At 39.0% G+C, this 21,009-nt stretch overlaps 1 protein-coding gene across 18 annotated transcripts in view; it reads right to left on the reverse strand.

The window, feature by feature from the left end:
- The window catches only part of BBX (BBX high mobility group box domain containing), a 139,779-nt gene that overhangs the window by 25,190 nt on the left and 93,580 nt on the right, over positions 1-21,009 (reverse strand). For 13 of the 18 annotated variants that reach the window (XM_064724941.1, XM_064724922.1, XM_064724984.1 and 10 more), the window contains 7 exons: positions 19,692-19,772; positions 17,441-17,521; positions 12,028-12,108; positions 8,715-8,795; positions 5,619-6,534; positions 4,605-4,743; positions 1,326-1,474 (listed from right to left, as the gene is read on the reverse strand). In XM_064724941.1, coding sequence (XP_064581011.1) covers positions 1,326-1,474; positions 4,605-4,743; positions 5,619-6,534; positions 8,715-8,795; positions 12,028-12,108; positions 17,441-17,521; positions 19,692-19,772 — 1,528 coding nt within the window. The remainder of the gene's footprint in view (positions 1-1,325; positions 1,475-4,604; positions 4,744-5,618; positions 6,535-8,714; positions 8,796-12,027; positions 12,109-17,440; positions 17,522-19,691; positions 19,773-21,009) is intronic. The other 5 variants (XM_064724993.1, XM_064724901.1, XM_064724977.1 and 2 more) reach the window with 2 other exon arrangements.

A 21,009-nucleotide genomic window follows, 5' to 3' on the forward strand; every position in this document is an offset into this window, starting at 1 on the left:
CACCATTCCCAAACAACACAGGGCCTGCAGAATTTTTAAATATACAGACACCTGAACAGGTAAATACTGTAGTGAGAAATCCAGTGAGCTGCTACTACAACTTCAATTGCTAGATCACTGTAGTTGAGGAGGTTTTCTTCCCAACAGATGTTGCTTAATTACCAGTGTGTTGTCATGCTGTAAAGTAATTAATTCATGCTCATTTAAGAAGTTCTGTCAAATACATACCATAAAACAAAATTAAAGGCAGCTGAAGTCAGATCTAGCTTGGTATTAGCACAAGTCTAATTTTGCAAAGTGGCTGTTCCACATCTAATTACAAAAATCAATACCAAAACTGGCATGCACTAGAAAAGAACAGCTGTTCAATCCTGCACACTGTAATGTGATTATTTGTGAAGCATTCAAAAGGCACAGATCTAATCCAGGGTCACCTGGCTAAAACAGCCGTATTAGATCTTAAAACCTGTCACTCAGTGGAACTACCATTGTTGCAGAAAAGAAAACCAACTTCACATTGCAAACTGTGCCTGATGAGGATCCTTTTGAGCATCCTTTTGTCTTGTGGAATTACGGGTATATAATTCCTTCATTTTGTGATGCTTCTATACTGTATATTTGCATCAGTATTTCTGCCACAGTATAAAACTAGTTTTACCCTACCACAGTGTCACTTCTCTACCACCTCTGTGTCATGAGTTTCCTGTATTAAAAAGTAGCCAAGTGTGTCATGAGTTTCTCCCTCCATGAGCCTCAGCAATGGAGCTGAGTATGGTATGGTAATGGAGCTGGGTATGGAATTGGTTTTCATGTCCTCTAACTTTTTTTTAATCACATCAGGACATTTTTGCTCAAAGCTTATGACAGAACTATAATCTTGACAGAAGAAAAATTCCAGATGTTTCATTCAAACATCTCTGATATCTTATGTTTTAATTTACAGACACTAAAATTACAGTGAAATTAAAACTAAGCTTAGAAAATGTAACCTTTGATCATATGCCCTTTTCCCTCCATTTTCTCCTGGTAAAACTTGTCAAATTCACTTACCTCACAAATACTCATGTTTTTGAAAACTTTTCTTGCTATGAGAAATACATTTAGTGTACAAACTCTACCCAGTTCTACTTATCATGAAAACCAGGAATCAAGACTGAAAACAATCAGCCTGAAAACTAAACCAGATGAGAACCAACCAACTTCAGTGCTAGGTAATTCTTCAACTTCAGACTTTCCACAGGTAACAGTGAAGTAAGAATGTATAAATTCCTGAGCTTTTTACAGTACTGCCATTGTTTAAGAATTTCCTGCACTTGGCAACTTACCTTTGTTGGATTTTGGTAGTTCACATGAGCCGCTTCCAATCTTTCTCTTTTTCCTCGAAACAGATGAATTTTTCCTGTCAAAGGTAATAGGACTGTATTGAGGAAGGCTGTTGAATTTCTTTGCAAATTCTTCTTCCAATTTTGCTAAGCTAAATGGGAAACAAAACCATTCAAATTAAATGTAACTCTTTCTGGAGAAAAAAATATATTGTTTAAGAGCATGTCTGTGTATACACACACACTTTTCTACACAGAGAGAGGGGAAAATCAGGTAAATTCAAACACTGTAAACACCAAACTAGTATATATTAATCCAGCTTTGGAATGAGAATGTACATTTCTGCTTCTGCATTTGTAACAGTGCAAATTGATTACCTTAGCAGCATATGTTAAAATTAGAAAAAAAATAATCAATGTCATACTGGTGACATTTAGCTCTGTTTGCTGCACAGATTTGTACAAGAGATTTGTCTGTTCTGTGAAGGGAATGAACAAATACAGTAAAACCAATAAATAAACCAATAAAATAACTTCACATAAAAGTTCTTACACCAGAATGAAAACAGCATTTCAAACCAGAAGAAGAATGTCAAACTAATCAATCTTCTGTGGATATTCTGAAACATGAAGCATTGGGATGGGAATTAGTTTTATATTTGTTCTGGGTGATTAGATCTTCTCCCCTTGTATTTCATTTGCTGTGACATGAAAAATGCTACTAGCTTATGCTTTCATGAAAGCCAACACGCCTCATACTGCAGCCTAACCTGAATGACTGTCAGCAGATTAACTGCAACTCAAGAAATCCACAGACAAGGTATGATTGTTCCTAACAGCCAGAAGAAAACAAAGCACTCAAAAGAGGATGGCACAGCATTTCCAGCTGTTATGACTACACTGGCTTGCATAAGCACTCTGTTCCTGCAAGTTTTTGCAGCCAGCCAGAAGTAGAAATTGTGTTTTAGTAAAAGGCAAGCACACAGGCAGGTTATAAATAGCACTGTCAATGATAGAGGAACAATGACATCTTCCACTTGTTTTTAATTCTCTTTGCTATGAAAAACCTCATCTTGACAGAAGTTGGCATGACTGTTGGAAGGATGGCCCTTTATACACTTGAAGTATCATAAGAAACATGGTACTTCTCTGTGCTTTCTGAAGCAGCACTTCAAACAAATTGCATTCTGAAAGTTTTGGTACACATGAAGATACTTCATTTTTTCTCTGTAATCATTACTTTTCTCAGGAAGCAATTTTCCACCTTAAAATACAGCCTTGGCTCTTTGCAGATCAGGTGCATGGTGGGATTTGTTTGTTTGTGTACATGGGTTTTATTTTGGTTTTAAATTACAAAGGTCTCTTACGTCAGTAGTGCTTGGTACTGCTACCTTTTTCTCTTCCACACGGATGTTCCCTGACAACCACAAAACCATCTGATTTTCTGCTCTGACTCAGCTCCTCTGCCACTGTCTTGTTCCCACCTGCCTCAGCTCCTGCCCTGAGGGCATGAGGGGCTGCAGCTCTAATTGGGAAGGCCAAACCTCATTGGACAGTGGATGAGCTGCCATCCTTGCTAGTAATTTATAACTTGTGTGACACGCAGGCAGGCAACGCGGAGTGCTGCTATCTCTATGTCAGCGATTAATTATTTAAGGAAATAAAAAATAATCCACACCGTCATGAATTTTAAGAGCCTCTCAGAAGCCTGGTTAGACATGTGTAGCTGAGCTGAGGTGTTCACGCTGCACAGCCTAGTTCTGCCAGGAGATACAGTCAGGTAGAGCCCTGCTTGGCAAAGGTGTGGGGAAAGCACATCTGACCCAGACTCAGGGAAATATGGGAAGCTACTGATGGGGAAGGTAGGACACAGGGAAAATTATGAAAATTATGTCATTCTGAAGGGGTGAGGACCCTTTCACCAATGCATGTACAAAATGAGGCTGAAATGTGATGCTGAAGGGAGCAGAGGGAGTTAAGTGGAGCAGGCAGAGGTAAAACCAGCTCTTCAAGTAGCCAGAAGATTGAGTAATGCAATGAAAAGGGATACTGGATACCTTCTCCAGCACTTATGCTTCACAAATTCTTAATTCTGCCTTTACAGAGTTCACTAAATAATATTCATTAATGATGCAACTGAATAAAGATGAGAGATTGGAAAATACGTATTTTCTCATCCAGCCAGCAAATGAGGGTAGTGTTGAATGAATGATTTAGACAATTTTCCTCAGTACTCTTTGAATAAATAATTTACAACTACTTTTTTTATGCTACAAGATGTGATGAGCTTTCCCACCATTATGTGGGAAAATTTTTCAATCTTTCAACTGAAAATATTCCCAAAACTTATACAAAGCTCTAAAAATACAAAGTGTTCCATTTTTTCTTAACTATTTTTTCTTGACTATTCCAATAAACAACACTTGGGGATTCCCTCTGATTTAATATCTTTACTGAAAGTGAGCTGCAATTAGATGTCAGGTTGTGAAAAGGGTACTGCAAACCTGCAAAACCAAATATATTATAATTTTAAGCATGAAACATGGAAAATCTTCCCTTTTAAATACATTTTCTCATCTGCAAGAATTTGTAAGCATGAATGGCAGCCCAGATTTAACTACTACCCCTGCAACTAAATAAATCTGTAATACTCTGACAAAAATCATTACTTGTATACTAGAAAAGTAGTAATTCTGTGCAGCCTTGCTAAATTTTAATGCATCTATACTCATTAATTGTTTCTAAGATATATTTAATTTCATCATGGTGGACATAAACAGTTTAAATATCTTTTCGCTACAATAGAAAATTGACATTATTTACCATAATTATTTGCCAATATAAGAACATTGTTTACTATTCCTCTGTGAGCAATCTCTCCAAGTGGGCAAAGAGACCTACTCTTTCTAGTCTAATCTGGTTTATGATGATTGAACACCTACATAGAACTTTAAATAGTGCTTGCAAAGTACTCTGAAAATCTAAGTAACCCTCTTCACTACTTTTTGAGCAGGTAAATATTGTGTGGTTTCTTTAGAACTGAGCAAATAACACCATTCAAATTCACTTACAGTGGTGTAAACCTGGAAAGATCTCAAAGGAATTACTTTGCTATATAAACGACAGGTATTTAGAGCATGACTCAGTTCCACAGGGTTTTTCATTTTTGGAATTGTGATTATTTATGTGTTAGATGCAGGTCACTTAGCTGCAGTGAGGAGGACTCACTCTTAAATTATTAGGCTGACCTAACTAAAACATCAGTGTTAAGCCACAACTTACCCAAAAACAAACTCTTCCTTTGGCTTAGTCTTTTTCAGCTTTTTGTTCCCACTTGTCCCACTTGGGGAAAAGGCCCAGATTTCTTCATTCCAGCATCCTTCATGATCTGAGGAGTTACCTTTTCCTGAGCTTCTTTTTCCTGTGATGAAGGCAGACAATTGTTTCTCATCTTTAGAAAAATGTTCCAAAACAAAGTAAACGCAAAAGAAACTTGTGTACCCTGGCAGTACAGCAACTTATGAAGCCTGACCTTCTCTAAGGCAGTCACAAAACATTTTTCATTTTAAACTGGGCAATGATGATATTGACAACTATTCTGCATCCCCTCTCCTGTCTTTTCCTGGACTATCTCAAAAGTCTTTATACCTCTTAAGGCATAAAGAAGGAAGAGATGAAGAGATATACAGTAATAAGCTTCCCTAAATTACAAACTACTTTTTTCTTTTCTGACTGTTCTAATTACACATATAAATCTACCACATATAATGTCTACTTCCAGACATTTCACTGAAAGCTTCCAGATATTATCTCAAATTTGTCCTTCCACAGGATGAAGGGCTCTCACTTACAGCCTACAGCAAATCTAACAACCAAAGCAAAACCAGAACACATTTGCTTCTTGCAGGATTGAGAACTATGCTCACAACCACAGGAGTTGTTTATATAGAAACAAGGTAATGGTTTGGGGTTACATACATCACAAGTCCTGCACACATCTACCAGCAGGCTGACAAATTAAACAACAAAGCCTTCAGCCAAAAACTTAAAGACGAAAATACAGCAGTTAGGAGTCTGTGAGGTAAGCAGGAACACAGATTGCAGGACTTCAAAAGACCTGCCCTGGAACAGGGAGCCCAGCCACTCCACCTGTCCCTAGCATCTCAGGTGGCCAGACACAATATTCCCACTGCACACTGCTCAAACTCCAGCTTAAACATGGATTTTTGTTTTTCCTCCCACTCCAGGCAGGCTTTTGCAGTTCATGCTGTAAACAAAACACTCAAAGCCACCCACCTCTGTCCACATTAGCGCGCAGAGATGTGAGCATGCCCTCTGACACCAGAGTTTTATAAAGAGCACCTTTGCAAGATCTCTCCGATTTCCTGGAGCCACAGGTTTCTATCTTTTTAACACAGTCACTGTCCTCAGTTTTGATCTGTTCTGGTAAGCTTTGGGGTACCACCTCCTCTGTTGGGGTCAGTGGTTCCACTTTAATGTTATCAGGAGCCTCACACGGTACTTCCTTGCTGGCTTCAATACTAAGGAAATCGGGAGGCTTGGATTCTTTGGTGGTCTCCATTGGTTTCTCCTTTGATGTTTTCTTTTCTTTTGATTTCACTTTTTTCTTTGGTGATTTTGTATCCAACATGCTTCCCTTCACATTTGAGACAGGGCGGTTTTTTTTGCGGGGAGTATCCGCAAGTCTCTCAGCACCCCAGTCCCCCTTGGCCACGGCTTCAATTGTGTACATGACACTTTCAATGTCCGACTCGGAGGACTGCCTCTTTTTACAAGATTTTTTGGGGGTGGATTTTTCATTTGTGTGCCGGTCCAACTTATTTTTTTTCTTTTTCTTCTTTATCTTTTCTGGCTTTAGCCCAAGGATAGTCATGTCACTCATGAAAAGCTCTGGAGAACGGCACATGTGATCCTTTGTGTTATCCTTTCTCTCAAAAGGACTGTTTTCCATTGCAAGACTAGTAAAATCTCTGCATTTTGCAGTTTCTGATTCCTCAGCTTTTGTTTCATCTGGGTTCTGCAATTTTTCTATCTCTGATTGGTCTACTTTTCTATTACTGGAGTCTTTTACTGTTGTTTTCTCCAGTTTTTCTTCCATGTCCTCTGAAACTTCCCCTTCCTCATCTTCCAGTGCTTCCACTTTTGTTTTCCCAGGTTCTTTCACTTTTACTCCTTCTGAAGCAAGGCACATCTAAAATAAGTTTTAAAACAGTCCCATGAAACAAACATCAACTGTTAACATTACTTATACTAACAGGAGTATTTAACAGGGAATCTCTCTGGCATTTTAGTTTAGGAAAGCAAACTGTGTTACAGGACAGTACTGAAAAACAGGCTGAAGACATGCTGAAACTGATGCAATGGGATGAGGGCTAAGTGCTAGAATAAGGCTGGTAGGTTCATTGCTCTAATAAAAAAGACTCCCAACTGATCTCAGTGGTGTTTCCTTTAAAGCTCTTTATATCATCTGGAAATCCACTGCTAGACAGGTTTTCAGAATATCTGAAATGCAACAGAACTGAGTTATCTCTGACTACTGCCACAGACAATCTACTTGGAATCTCACATCCATTGCCCCTTCAACTTTCAAATGTCCCTAATACAATTCCTTTCTCCATTTTCTAAATAGCCTTGAAGGAGTAAGGGAAAAATGTTTACTGAATCTCCCTGAGGTTATTTTCTTCTACTTGAATGTAAGAAATTATTTGGAAGGTAGTGCAAAAGCCTTCCAAATCTTTCTTCTCATGTCACAGACTTATTTTGCAAAAAACTGCAAAGCAGCAGTGGTTGCCATGGTTATCTCCTCCTGGAGATAACACTAATGGAAACCAAAATCCTTATACTATCTGAGGAACACCAATATTCAGAAAAAGAACTGTCAGAAGGCCCTCAAACTGCCATGTTCCTGCAGCACTGACTTAGGAGATCCTCTCTGTTTTGGATCACCTGTAAGCTATGCAGACACATCTACAGAAGGTGGTCCTTCACAGCACCAACCAAAAGCCCTTGGGAAGACATGCTTTGTTCTTACTGTCCTCTCTCAAAGCCCCCAAGCTGAATTCCCAGTGCAGTTTTGTTTTTAGAACAAATGTCAACCAGTCACCTGGAGCAAAACCAGATGGAGGAGGCTTGCTTTGAACCAGACATCAGAAGGTTCCGGCAGCTTAGCCCACAGGCCATGTGGTCAGTATGGATGTACCTCTCAGAGACATATGGGTTCTCTTTAGGTCCATTTTAGATTTCTTAAATTGGCAAGGCTTTTCTTCCTTGCAAACTAAAAAGTCTCTCATACCAATTTATGTAAGAACCTAACACCAATGATTGGGATGTTTTTGTAGCAGGTTTCCAAAATTCTTGCTGCACAAGGTAGAAAATACTGATCTGGTTCAGGACAAGCTGAGCTGAGCACTGTAAAGCACCAGAGCTTGGGCAACACACAGGATCTATTGGGAAGCAGGTTAGACTAGGCAAAGGAGAACTCCACAACTGTGCTGATGTGGACTCTTGGTACAAAGGTAGTTCTGTGACTTTTTTACTACACTGCAATGTTAAGCACAGCCTGTGATTCTCAAAAGCTAAAGTTCAATCTTTAAGATGGAGCTCGCTGAACTAAGACTGTTTTGTCAATTCAACATACATCGCACAGCCAATGGATTTTTTCCTTTTATACATTTGCTTCTTCTGCAGTAGCCAGTAGTACAGAGCTACAGACATGGCTACAAAAGAAGTGAATTCTGTCTTGTCAGCAAATAAACTTCTAATTAAACAATCTTCAAGATTGGGAAAGCTTAAAAAAATTATTTAGAAACAAAAAAAGGCAAAATTTCAATAAAGTGCCATTGGTTTTAACTGCTCCCAGAAGGAAGATCTGCTGAGAGTACCACAGCAGAACTCCTATGTAAGTTATTGACCTGTTAGTTCTCCTGAAAAATAAAATGGGCATGAAAAGCAAAAATAAATGAAAGAAGCTCATAGCCATTACCATGAATTTGTAATGGCAATGTCTGAATTTTATAACACAGTCATCCAGTCCTCTCTCTCAACTATTTGTGTTCCTCAGCTAAGCCTTAAGACTTCAAAGCCTAAACTAAGAAACTGAATCAAGTTCAGTTGCAACCAAGTCCCTTTGCCACCAGGAACTGATAGTACTTCTCAGCTACAGACTCTTAGAAATCTCTAAATTGATGGCTAATCTGGGGAAATCTTGACTTGTGGCATCTGAGCCATGGTAATTTATGGTTCTATAAGCAGTGGTGCAATTATAGCTGTATCAGTGTTCTGCCTTGCAATCAATAGCTTTGGCAATCAATAGCTTTAACTTCTCCACCCCACTGCTCCTGGGGCAATTAGTCATGAGTATGTTAGTATTACCTCTGCCAGCTGAAATAATGCTGATGTTCCACACTGTTTCGTTAAATCAGAAGCCCCTGAATGGGATGTACTTGAAGAAATCTATGGAGAGAAAAATCAACACAAATAAAACATTCTTTGATCACTACCAATTATTTCATGTTTATGACACAGCTTTTCAACAGATTATTTCCCCTCTTCCCAAAATTCATTTGTAAGATTATATACTAAAATAGAAGTGTAGACCTGTGCATCCTGGTAGGAATAAAAACCCACTCCACACTGCTCTGCTGCACAATACCACTATAGACTAAATGATACTTGCACATTTGGGGTTTTTCTTGTCAGGACTTCCTTTGAGGAACAAGATGAACTGAAACACATGCTCTCTCACACAGGAACAGACTCCAGCAGTTAAACAACAATCTACACCAGCATGCAGCCCAGCTGGTGGTATTTTTAAAGGCTTAGCAGGACATCAGATTCCAAAATTTTTAATTATTTCATTATCACAGGTTAAGGAAGCCATTTCTTTCAGGTTATGATATTGCCTTTTGGTGTGCTATAGGACTCGTATAAAAGAGATGCTCTGAACCCAAAGTTAAGTAAAAGCCCTCAAGCCTTTGGTAATCTTTAGTATTCCTCAGAATAAAAGAAGGCTGTCATGATGACTATCCTCCAAGAATCTTTTTCCTGCATCAGGCCATGATTCTCTTCAGTACTTTAGAGTATTTTGCGTCAGTTTTGAAATATGTGCAAGGAAATGTTCTTTTCCCAAACAACTTTAAAGTATCAGTATCAGGATTGGCCACTAGTTTGAAGAAAATGTTGTATTTTTAAGGACATATCCCATCATCTCAGACCAGGCTTATGGGCTTCTTATACCTCCTTCTTTAGGCTGCACAAGAATATGAAGTTATAAGGGACTGGGGAACCAAAATATTTACACCCTTTTGTCTCTCCCTGTCCCCACAAACTCAGTTTTCATTGCTCTCAATCAACATGGGCCTACAAAGTCGATTGCAGAATTTGACCTGTCACTGCCATAAAGGGAATAAACAAAAACCAACACTATCTCTACATCTCCTGGAAGGTGCAGCTCTTCACAGTGCCTCCCAAGCTCTGATCATCAGAGCTCAGGCCTCCCCATGCTGCTGACAGCCAGGTGCTGTTAGTGGTCTGCAGTGGCCTCCTTGCCTTGGGGAGGTGATGCTCCATTCCTGCACTCCAACACTTACTCTCGTGCCTCTGCACTGAAGCTAAACACAGCAAGGGACTCAGCAGAGCTGAACAGCAACAACCTCCCAAGCTTCAAATGCAGAGTGGATCCAACCATTTGTAGAAACTTAGAAATCCTCAGAAGTTTTAGAAAATAATTAAACCCCCTTCAGCATTTTATTTTAATCACCATCTGTGAAATATTGTGAAATATCAAAAAGGAAGGGATAGGGAAGGGGGGGGGGGGGAGAAGATAAAATTGTTTAATCTACATAGCAAAGACATGAAGGAGGAGCAGAGCAGTGTGGTGTGCTGAAGAAGACAGGCTCCCACGCACCAGACACTTGCCATGGCAGCAGCATGGAAACAGTAGTCCCCTCCAGTGCACAACATCTGCAGTTTGGAGTTACAGCAAGCTGTCTGCCAAATCCACTTGCAAACCTAAGACACCCTCGAGGTGATTATGAAATGGTTTATTCAAGATGCTTCAAACCAGGGACTGAACTGCATCTGAAAACTCAAGCTGAATCTCTCACATATCATTTACTGAACTATGATCCAACATTAGAGATCTCCAAAACTGGGGAAAAAATAAGAAAAAAATCAATAGCACTGATGTGCTCACCTCTACAAGAGCTAGAGACATGGAGGATGTGCCTAGTACATCTGCTGTGTTTTTCCCTGTTTGAATCAGAGCCTTTAACGTCCATTTTGTGTATTAAATTAGGCTTGCAGGACACCATCTGAGCAATCACTGAGAGATCACGGAAACCTGTCCAACACACAACGTCATGCTGCCAGACTTAGCTTTGCTTTTTCTGCCACCTGCAGTACAAACTGTGCACTCCTGTGGACAAGCATCTGTCCTTCTACTAAATTAGGGCTTCACAAGCTTCATGGTCACATCACAACCTCCAATGCTGACTTCTAAAGATCAGGCTGCACACGGCAATAATCCTTACTCCAGAACAGCACTACTCAGCCTGCTGCTGTCATGTTAGAAACTTCTGGTGTCCCTGAGTAAATACTCCCATCCCTTCTGCTGGCCCAGAGCTGCAACAGCCAAATACCCTTATGGATCACTGACCACAGTTGGGTGTAATCACCCTTGCACAGGCACTGCTTGCAATAGAGCACATAGCCACAAACTCTACTACTGCCAGACTGCCTGTACAGTAAGGCAGATTTTCTTCCACTCATATAAATTCCTATAAAGCCACAGTCCTGCAAGACTAGAACAAGACATGAAATACTTTCATTTCAATGCTTCCAATCTCTGCCTTTTTCCTGAGAGGGACTGATCTCACCAGCAAGAATATAGGGCTGTCTGCAACTAGAGAGGATCCAGAGAACCATTTTCCTTACTCAAATAGGATGTGAATTTGAAATAAACTAAAACACCACAACAAAAACCAACAAAAGAAGTGTACAAGTAGCATGCTAGCATACTTTCTTATTTGTCTGGAATACAGCATGTATCTTCATCTTTCAATCATCACAAAGAATAGCATCTGCACATCAAACCTCAGAGATTTTTGAGTGAATCATTCAGATCAAAGAGAAGACCTCTACAAGGCTATATTTAAGACTGACAGAGAATTTCTAGGACCTTGAGGAAACCTGACCCAGCATTCTTGATTACAGCTGCCAATTTCAGAATTTAATACACTGCATCAACTTCCAACTCTTCATACAGATTCCTGATGACCTTTCCTTATTCTCAGTCCTCGATTAAGCAATGTACCTTCCAATCATCACCATTAAAGCTTTGTTTTTTTAATCCTGGTATCCAGCTACTCATTAAGAATACTGTTACCTCCTGTTTTTGCTGTTCACCTGAGCATTGTTTTTATTACTGTTATAAAGCTAACTTTCCCAAAAAGAAGTGTAACTTTCTGTACTGTCTCTAAGAAAATAAGCACATTCACAAGTGTCTAAAAGACTAGATCCCTGGGACCATAACCACTGCCTACTTCTCTTGGTATGTCATTATTTACTAATTTATGTTTCTGGAAACATGAAATTTGATACCAGAGCAAACCTTAAATAATTAATACTTTTTTGTGGAAAAGTTATACACATCCTCCCCTTCTGACACTAGTGGGTATAACTTTACCTCTGCCAACTGGAAGAGTGCCGACTTCCCACAGTGCTTTACTGGCTCAGGACTTGGCAGCTGGGAAGTGTTTGATGAGATCTGGGTTACAAATGAACAGAGGAGAAAATAATTCAGTGGCACACAGGAAAGACAGAAAGGGAGGGGAAAAAGAATGGAAAACAACAGATTAGTTAAATTTTAGTTCTTTCTGGCAAAAAGTCCTACTTCAGACAGGCAACCCCACCCAAGAAACACTTAAGAGATACGTGGAAAACAGAAGAACACAAGCAAAAATCACATTCCTTCCTTAGATTATGTTCATGGATACTCTATGTTTGTACTGTCCACAGCTAATATTCTGTCATGCTGTGTGTTTTATATAAGTTTTATGTGACCAAATCAACAAATCATACCTGTTGCTTAAAAATATGTCCTATTAGTTGTTAAGGTTAAATTAAATTCTCCCAGAAGGTCTGGGCAGTATTTCCCATTATTTAGACATAGAAGAGGACCATCTGTTCTCACAGGCAGTTCTTGTTTCACTTTCTTTAGTTATGAAAAAGGAAATAAGACCTATATCTGGAGATTAAATCTAGCCTCCCAAAGAGCTGTTGGTGTGCCAGCACCTTTGATAAGTAAATAACTGCCATTATCACTTTAGGGAATTGCTTTTACAGCCAAATTTTTTCAGACCTGCTTTCTAGTGCAGCATTATGAATTCAGAAATGCAAGAAATTTCTGATATGTGACCTTTTTGGCATGGCATTGCATAGTAGTATTTGACTTAGAAGCCTTTAAAAGCCTTGGGACAAAATCATCAGTGTTTCTATGGTATCTCCCTCACTACAAAAATCACATTTAGGACCATGATTACGCAGGTAGTGACAGGACAAGGCCAATGGTTTTAAGGTGAAAGAGGGCAGGTTTATGGGAGATGTTACAAGAAATTCTTAACTCAGAGGGTGGTGAGGCACTGGAACAGGTGGCCCAGAGAGGGTGGTGTTCAGGGCCAGGCTGGGTGGGGCTTTGAGGAACCCCATGGAGTGGAAGGTGTCCCTGCATGCAGCAGGGGGCTGGAACAAGATGAGCTTTATGGTCCCTTCCAATGAAAACCATCCTATGGTTCTATGATCTTTCAGATGCAAACATTATCATGTTTGCCTTTCTCCTTGTAATAAATTCTCTCTTTTGAACTAGGTTATTTGAAGAATTTATCTTTCAGTTACCTGTCAAAGAATTTATTATTACACTCCCCACCACATCCTCCTCCACCAAAATCCAGGACATCCATTTCACTTAAAGCTATTCAGTACAGCGAATAATACTCAAATGTGCACCAACAGTAATTTTTAATATTAAACTGAAATAATTCAACATCCTAGTTTTGCTTTGAGACAGTTCAGTGAACCTGCTCAGGACTCCCCTTGACTAAGTGATCTTGTATACTGCACTTCAACTTTTTTATCTTTTTATTTTAACAAATGCTCATCTCAATGATTTTTTTTCTGCATAACATGAATGGCAGAAAAAGGATAGAACAACACCCACACACACTGAATTATAACTTGAGAACATACAGGCATATCTTGCCTCCTGATGCAGAAAGTGAGGAAACAGTAAAGAATTTTTGCCCAGACAATAGGTGTTGCTAACAAAATGTGAGATTCTTTATAGCACTAAAAGAAAGAGAGGAAGGAGACACTTCATCTCAGAACAAAAAACCAACTCAACCTTTAAAGAGCTAAGAAAACAAACAGCAAGTGACAGAAGCATGTAACTCGTTCTGATGAAGTTACTGGCCAAACATCAGAAGGAAAAGAATGGCTGATCAATCAGCTCTCAGTGAGGTTACAGATCCCATTCCCTGTCTTAAGGACATCTCCCAGACTTCACAAACAGCCCTTTACTGATGTAGAGGTTTAACTGGAGGATCATCAGGATCAAGTTACTATCTTTTATTACAATACAGGTGGGACTTTAGCTATTATATTACATTTTAGTTTACAAAAGAAGCTGGAACTACTTTTTCATATTCCTCCTAGAACAAGCATTTCATTCCAACACAAACATTTAATAATTTCAGTATGTGGGCAAACAGCAAATACATTTTTCTTTACCTGGGAAGATTACAACTTTACATATGGAAGCTGGGAGAGGAAACACTCACTAGTTTTTACACTCCAGATTTCAAGGTATTTTGACCAAAAGTTTTGGATTCAAACTTCCTGTTCTGCACAGAAATAAACACAGAGCAAACCTTCTCAAAGTGAGCATGTGAGAATGCAGCATGGACAAAATCCTCCTGAGTCATGCTTTTTATCTTAAATGAAAATAACAAGCTGGACTAGCAAAAAAAAATTCACCTTGTTGCATACTGCACATGACTGGTTTTGTTTTTGTCTTTTTAATTAAATCACTTTGAGAAAAAATTTAGAAAAGCTGCTGAAAGCAAAGAGTTTGGTGTTTGTGGATTCACTTTATTTTTAAGACGGTTCAACTAGCAATTCTTTTGCTTCCATACTCCAGAAGCCTTTTCTTTAATAATGAATAAGAGTTTAGGAAAGTAAATCCAAGAGGTGCTCATCTTTCAAGGAAGCAATCACCACCATCTGTTCACATTTGCCAAACACAGATGCAGTAAGACCACGAGAGCAAGGGGTCCCATCTGCTCTGCTTCCCTTTCATGGCAAGGACAGGGACAGTGACCAGTCCCTGTGAGCAGACAGCCTGCAAACAGCCACAGCCCTAAGGACCACAGCCCACTGCTCAGAAATCACAGCCTTTCCATACGGCTCCAAATGAGGAGGACAAAACTAGGGCCAACTACTTGCAAGGTCAGAAGCATGAGAAAGACAAAAGCATAACTTGACAACAATCCAAACTTCAAAAAGCTCTTATGAGGATGTCACATCATCTTTGAAGACCTCCAAGGCACTTGCCTGTGCACCCACAGAACCCAATGAAATGTTGCTTCCAGGATTTTCATCATCTGTTGTGGCAAGTCATTGGGCAGACCTCATTAGGCATATCCTGAACAGCTTTAATTGACAACTACAGCACTTGGGCTAGACAACCAGATGAAAGACTAACTGAGGCTGTAAAGACAAAAAGAATCCCATGCTACTCTACACATAACGAGCTGTTTCTGAGTGACAGGGCACTTGTACTCCTGGGGTAAAGGTGTCTGTTTTAAATGACAAACCTACTCAATGGGATCACTGTCTTCACAAAGAAGCACTTTTACTCACCCTGCTGCAAGGGCGGTGAAGAGAAAGGCAACATATGAGGAACACCCAGCCAGAACCAAAACTGAGCTGGGATGGCTGCCAGAAGTCTCCAGGCACATCAGACCAGAGCACACTTCACATTTCTTCACAGGTCTACTTGGCTACTGGTTAAATAACTACTTTCTCTCCTTCTCTTTTTTCTTTTGTAGCACTGTACATTGCTGACAGCAGCCCACTGCAAATTGCTTGCCATAATTTAGTTCTCTAAATGCAGTAATGCATTCATATAGACAAGATGCAAGAAGAAGTGGCACAGTAAGAAATAGGACTTTTGCCAAATTTCACAAAGGCAGCCTGTGCAAATGAAAGCCCTTATAGCTGAAAGAGCACAAGCAGCTTTAATAGCAGGGGAGAAACCTTAAAGAGGTTCTGTAATATGCTCAATACTTTCCCCAGGAGCAACCTAAATTAAATCATCAGGCTACAAGCTAAGAAAAAGCACCATTTCTCTACTGCTATAAACAAAAAATGATGTTCATCACTGTCATTAAGGTTTCGCAGGAAGAATAACCATGGCTAACAAGGTGGGTTTTTAAATTTTTTCTTTTTTTTTTCTCTTTACCAGATTTCTGTCTCCTACTTCCAGCCACAGAACAAAACCAACCCCTCCAGACTGCACACACATTTAAATATTTTTACAAGAAAAAGAGATTAACCCTGACTCTAAAACTGTCTTCAGTAAATCCTAATTAACTTTCTAAGCACCTCTTCTACCTAATATTTGATGATTCATATGTGTATTCTAATGTGCCAAAGGAGCTCACTCAGCATACTGGAATGCAACCAAACATCAGTATGACAATTTTCAGGTTTGTCATTTTGTTTGTTCAATTAGGAGAGGAAATGATTTTAGGTTCTGTGAAATTCTGAGAGTATGGCTAAGCCAGGTTTTATGTGACAATTTAAGAATGTTGTACTAAATGCAATAAATATTCTGTTCAACTCTGCAGATATCCAGAATGACTGAGATTTTTGCAACTAAGTTAGCAGATTCACTTGCAGTATTATTCCAGTATTTTGCAGTAAAATTAACAAGAATTGTTCTCCAGTTTGTATCTTTTAACTTGGTTTAAAAGTCTAGCTTCAGCACACAGTTTCATCTTGCTCAATTCTAATTTTTTCAAAAGAGCTTTGCAAATTGACTTCCAACTTTCAAAGCTGTAGGTTACAATTATGAAAACACTTTCATGATTAGAGTTATTAACTGTATTTATCTTTTATAGGAGTGTTTGTAGCCAGGTATTTTCTGGCACCTGAATCAGTAAATTGGTTTGTCTTCCTTGGGCCTCCTAAGAAAAACACCAAGGCCCCTTCCAGCAAGCTAAAAAAGCATAGTAGACAATCAGCTCAACATTACACAGAAGGAAGTGTGTGACACACAGAATAACAATCAGGGTATTTTTTAATCCCTTTATGCTCCTCTGCAATAGCACCAGCTCCAATCCCAGCCTTTTCAGGCACACACAAAATGCACCTGTGCCTTAAATGATTCTGCAAGCAGTATCAGACTCCCCCAAATGGGCAAGAAGAGTAAATGTGTGGAAAGTCAATTCACAGAGGCACATTTAACACATGGGAGAAGAAATTCCTAAAAGCAGCATTTCACAAACTCTAAATCTTCAATGGGTGGAGGAAGGCAGAAAGCTGTGTACTTATGGGAAACTGACAGGCTTGATAAGTCACCACTTAACTGATGCTGTTAAATATCCTTGTGGCTGCTGTGATAAGCTTCCTTTGACCTACAAGGATTCTCCAAATGATTCCTGCCTCTAGGGCAATCACCATTCTGCCCTGCTGCAGCCTCTTCCACAGGCAGTGCAGTGTCATTTCAGAATGACTTTTAATTGCTGTTTTCCTAGATGTAAATTAAAAGGCCATTTGGATAGTAAGTCTGCAGTTATCCTTTGGGTATGGAAGGCTAGGTAATGTTCACAAACCCAATACCTCTCAGCTGGTAGAACTGGCCAACATCTCATCCAGTCACTGGTAATTCACTCCACGGTTTTCTTAACACAATACTGTCAGGAAGATATTCATCTCCTGATGGGAATCTCTGATAAGACAGGGTGCTCAGCCATTCACTGGCAACTCTTAGCGGTTCCTTGCTTCCTCCCATCCTCCCCCACCACATTCAGCCATTGTACCTCAGCAAACTGAAACAATGCAGACTCCTCCGTTTGTTTTACTGCCCCCAGGACTCCAGGCTGTGACGTGTTGGAAGAGATCTGTCAGGAAAACAATTATGCTTGTGTTACCTAACTGTTCAGTTTCAGTATCACACTTCAACATGCTAAATTTATAATCTGTCATAAAAAGATTCCTGGTACTCCAGAGTATGCAAACAAGTTCCAACACACCCTTAGAACAAACAGTATCTGCTTTCCAGGAAACACATAAACAGGTGATCTGTGAAATGGTAATCTTGAATTACTTTTCAGAAGGAAAATCCTTCCTAGAATCTACAAAATAAGCTTTTTTTGAAGGGCTTTTATTTGCCTGCTGATATATCAGAGAAAGGTTAGCAACCAATACTTAACATTGTATTGTATTTCACAGTTCAGTGGAAGACCTGAGACTGCAGAATGGTGGTGATGACAGAGCACAAATTGCTACTTAGTACAGAAGGTAAGTGTGGACAGAAACACAATGTGTGTATTCTGAGATACCAGATCTATCCCCCACACCAAGGTAACTGCATTTCATACTGTTGAACTTATGTCAATTAGTTTTGTTGCAAATGACACTTCTGATTAATGTTAGACTTCACTACAAATATCAATTATTTTGCCACTGACACACATACCTACCATGCACTGGTTAGGTGCACCCTCTCTACAGGATGTTTAACATCCTTGAAAAATAAGACTAGCTAATTTGCATTTCTAATTACTGATCATCAGTAGGCTATTTCTAAACCACCTGTTTTAGCAGTGCAGGTGAGCTTGTTTCCTGGCACCCACTAAAAATTTTCTTCAATGGGTAAGGAAAAGCCTGAGGTCAGAAACCCTTAGCAAGGGCATATCTGGCAGCACACAATTCCTGCCTTCTACCACACGAGTCTGGCACTTGCCTCCTTCGGCACTGTAAAATGAACTGAAACAATTAGGTGAGCTGGTATTTGTCTTACTCTTTTAAAGATTCAGCAGTGAAATTCAATACAAGACTCTACTGACAGTATAAACACACAGAAGCATCTCAGAGATATGGGAAAGATGGATGTCGAATCATTACCACAAAAGTGTCATAAGTGATACTGGAATTAACCAATTCTAAGAAGCATCTAAGTATTGCTTTTCACTGCTGGCACACCAGGCATTTCCTCTTCCTAACAAGGAAAGCCAGCAGGCTGTTTAAGAGCCTAATTACAGGTTATCTACTTCACTCTGGCCATTATCTTTAATCAGAAATAAAGGATCAGTGCTCCAATTTACTTCTAATATATTTAAAAGATTCAGATCTTAAGCTGGAATTCAAGGGCTTGTGCACTGATATTAAAATATCCAACTGAAAAAGAAGTCCCATTTCTTGTGTGCTAGGACTGCAGTGTCTGCTCCCAAAGTGATGATCTTTTAGGGAGGAGTATGAAAGTGCACAAGGCAATGGGTAATAAAGACACACAAGTCAGATTCACAGCTGGTGTGAACACAGGTAATAAAAAACCCTCACTACGACAAAATTTCTTTCCATATACTCTTACTTTAAAACTACCCAGTGTCTTGTAAAATCAGTATCCATACAGCTAAATATTTCTGTGTCATGTATTATGATTATTTCAAGAAAAAACTGATGCTTGCAGAGGGCTAGAGTTCCTTGCAATTTCATTTTTGTCATGTTATTTACATCTATGAAACCCATTACAACTTAGATGAAACTCTTCAAAGAAAAAGAGCAATAACACACACACCACAGTTACACTTCTAGCAATAGCTGGAGTATGTTGACAAAAATATTGTACACTGCAAAATCAAAGCACACTTGCATAGAGCTGTTTGGTGGTTCTAGAAGAAAATTTTGGAGAGTCAAGAACTAGAATGATTTTTGATGGAGCCAGTGACTAAAGCAGCCACACTAGATTGGAAACATCCAAATACATGTTAAAACCTTAGTTAATAAGTCTCTAGCTTAAAACTAAGTGCAGGAATGACATATCTCCAAATTATAGCTTAAACCAGGTGCTCCATTATTGCACCTGGGTTTCCACCAGGGTCCTAAACACCCTCTCTTGCACTTCAAGTCTTACCAACCTGATAAATGATCCAACAGCATAAACCCAAAAATGAGGGAACAAATAAAAACATCAATTTTAGTTAGACATTTGATTTTTCTTTCAGCTGGACATCAGATGCTTCTTAAAAGGATACACTAAGGAAAAAAAACTCTTTTAAAGAAACTCACCTCTGCAAACTGAAACAATGATGACTTCTGACAGGCTTCTGTAGAATTAGATGTATCAGACTGGCAAGTACTGGAGGAAACCTGAAAAAGGAGAGTGCAGGGTAAGACCTCAAAGGTGCTTCCCTCAAGCTAAAAACAACAGTGAGCAAAATAAACCATTTAAGAGAAGAAGGGCAAGCTAATGTTTCACAGTCCTGGAAAAATTAAAGCACATTTACAGATAAAAACATTGTTTAGCACCTATTATAATGCATTTGAAAACTGTCTTAGAAAAGAAGACCATAAAAATACCAGGCTTTTCTTCTCCTTTTATGATTCTGAACTTGTCAGAATAGTTTTATACAATAGAATACTCAATGGATTATACTGGACTACACACATAACCATCTTGTATTGGTGATGCTATAAACACTGCTACATCTGTAATTTGTGCTATAATTCGGAGTAAGATTAAATAGAAGGTAAAAAAATATTTTGAAGACACAGTTGATGACAGAAATACTATTTAGAAAAATAATCTCCAATCATAACAGCATGAAAATAAATAGATAAGGGTAGCACAAGCCTAAAATTTCTCTAATCATGTACTTAAACATATATTTTAGGGGTGCTTTTGAGAAGCAGGGCAAGAAAGTCATTATAACTGAAAACAAAATACAAACAAATGACTGTTCAAAACCAAAAGCCTTATTTGAATTAACACATCTTAGCCATGGTATCCTTATTAGCTAGAAATGTGTTAATCAAGCATTATTCTGTAAAGGAATTCTATCAAATACGATACATTCATTAAGGGTCACATTTGAGTATAAAAGATGTACATGTGTAACTCCTAGGAGAATGAAGTACTGTTAGCATAAAGCAAGGTATGTAACATGGCTTGTAAGAAACAGAAAAAAAGGAAGGAAGCTTTGTAAGATTTTATAAAAAGTAACAGGATGAAAATTTTTTCCCTAACAACTTTTTTCCCCCTCAAAATTTCAGTTTACTTAACAAATGAAAAAATAAATGTGGGGCTTTTTCTTATTCATTGCCTAAGCAAGTAAATCAACAGCTTTTATTGGTGAAAGCACATAAGATTTAGCCACTGACTGCACCTGTTGGTAAGTAAGCACAAAGCCCCACAGCTCGTGCAGCTTGCCCTGCTGCTGCTATCTGAGATCCTGAAGCACTGCAACAGCAACAGCAGCATTTGCCTTCAGGAATCTGCTACCCACGCTCCCCTGGAAACACAAAATCCAAGTGTAGCAGCCCAGAGGACAAGGGGAAATTCACCAATGTGACAATTTGCTTACATACAAACAAACTTTTTTCTTTC

Source organism: Zonotrichia leucophrys, chromosome 1, assembly GCF_028769735.1.
Source record: "Zonotrichia leucophrys gambelii isolate GWCS_2022_RI chromosome 1, RI_Zleu_2.0, whole genome shotgun sequence".
NCBI classification, from domain to species: Eukaryota; Metazoa; Chordata; class Aves; order Passeriformes; family Passerellidae; genus Zonotrichia; species Zonotrichia leucophrys.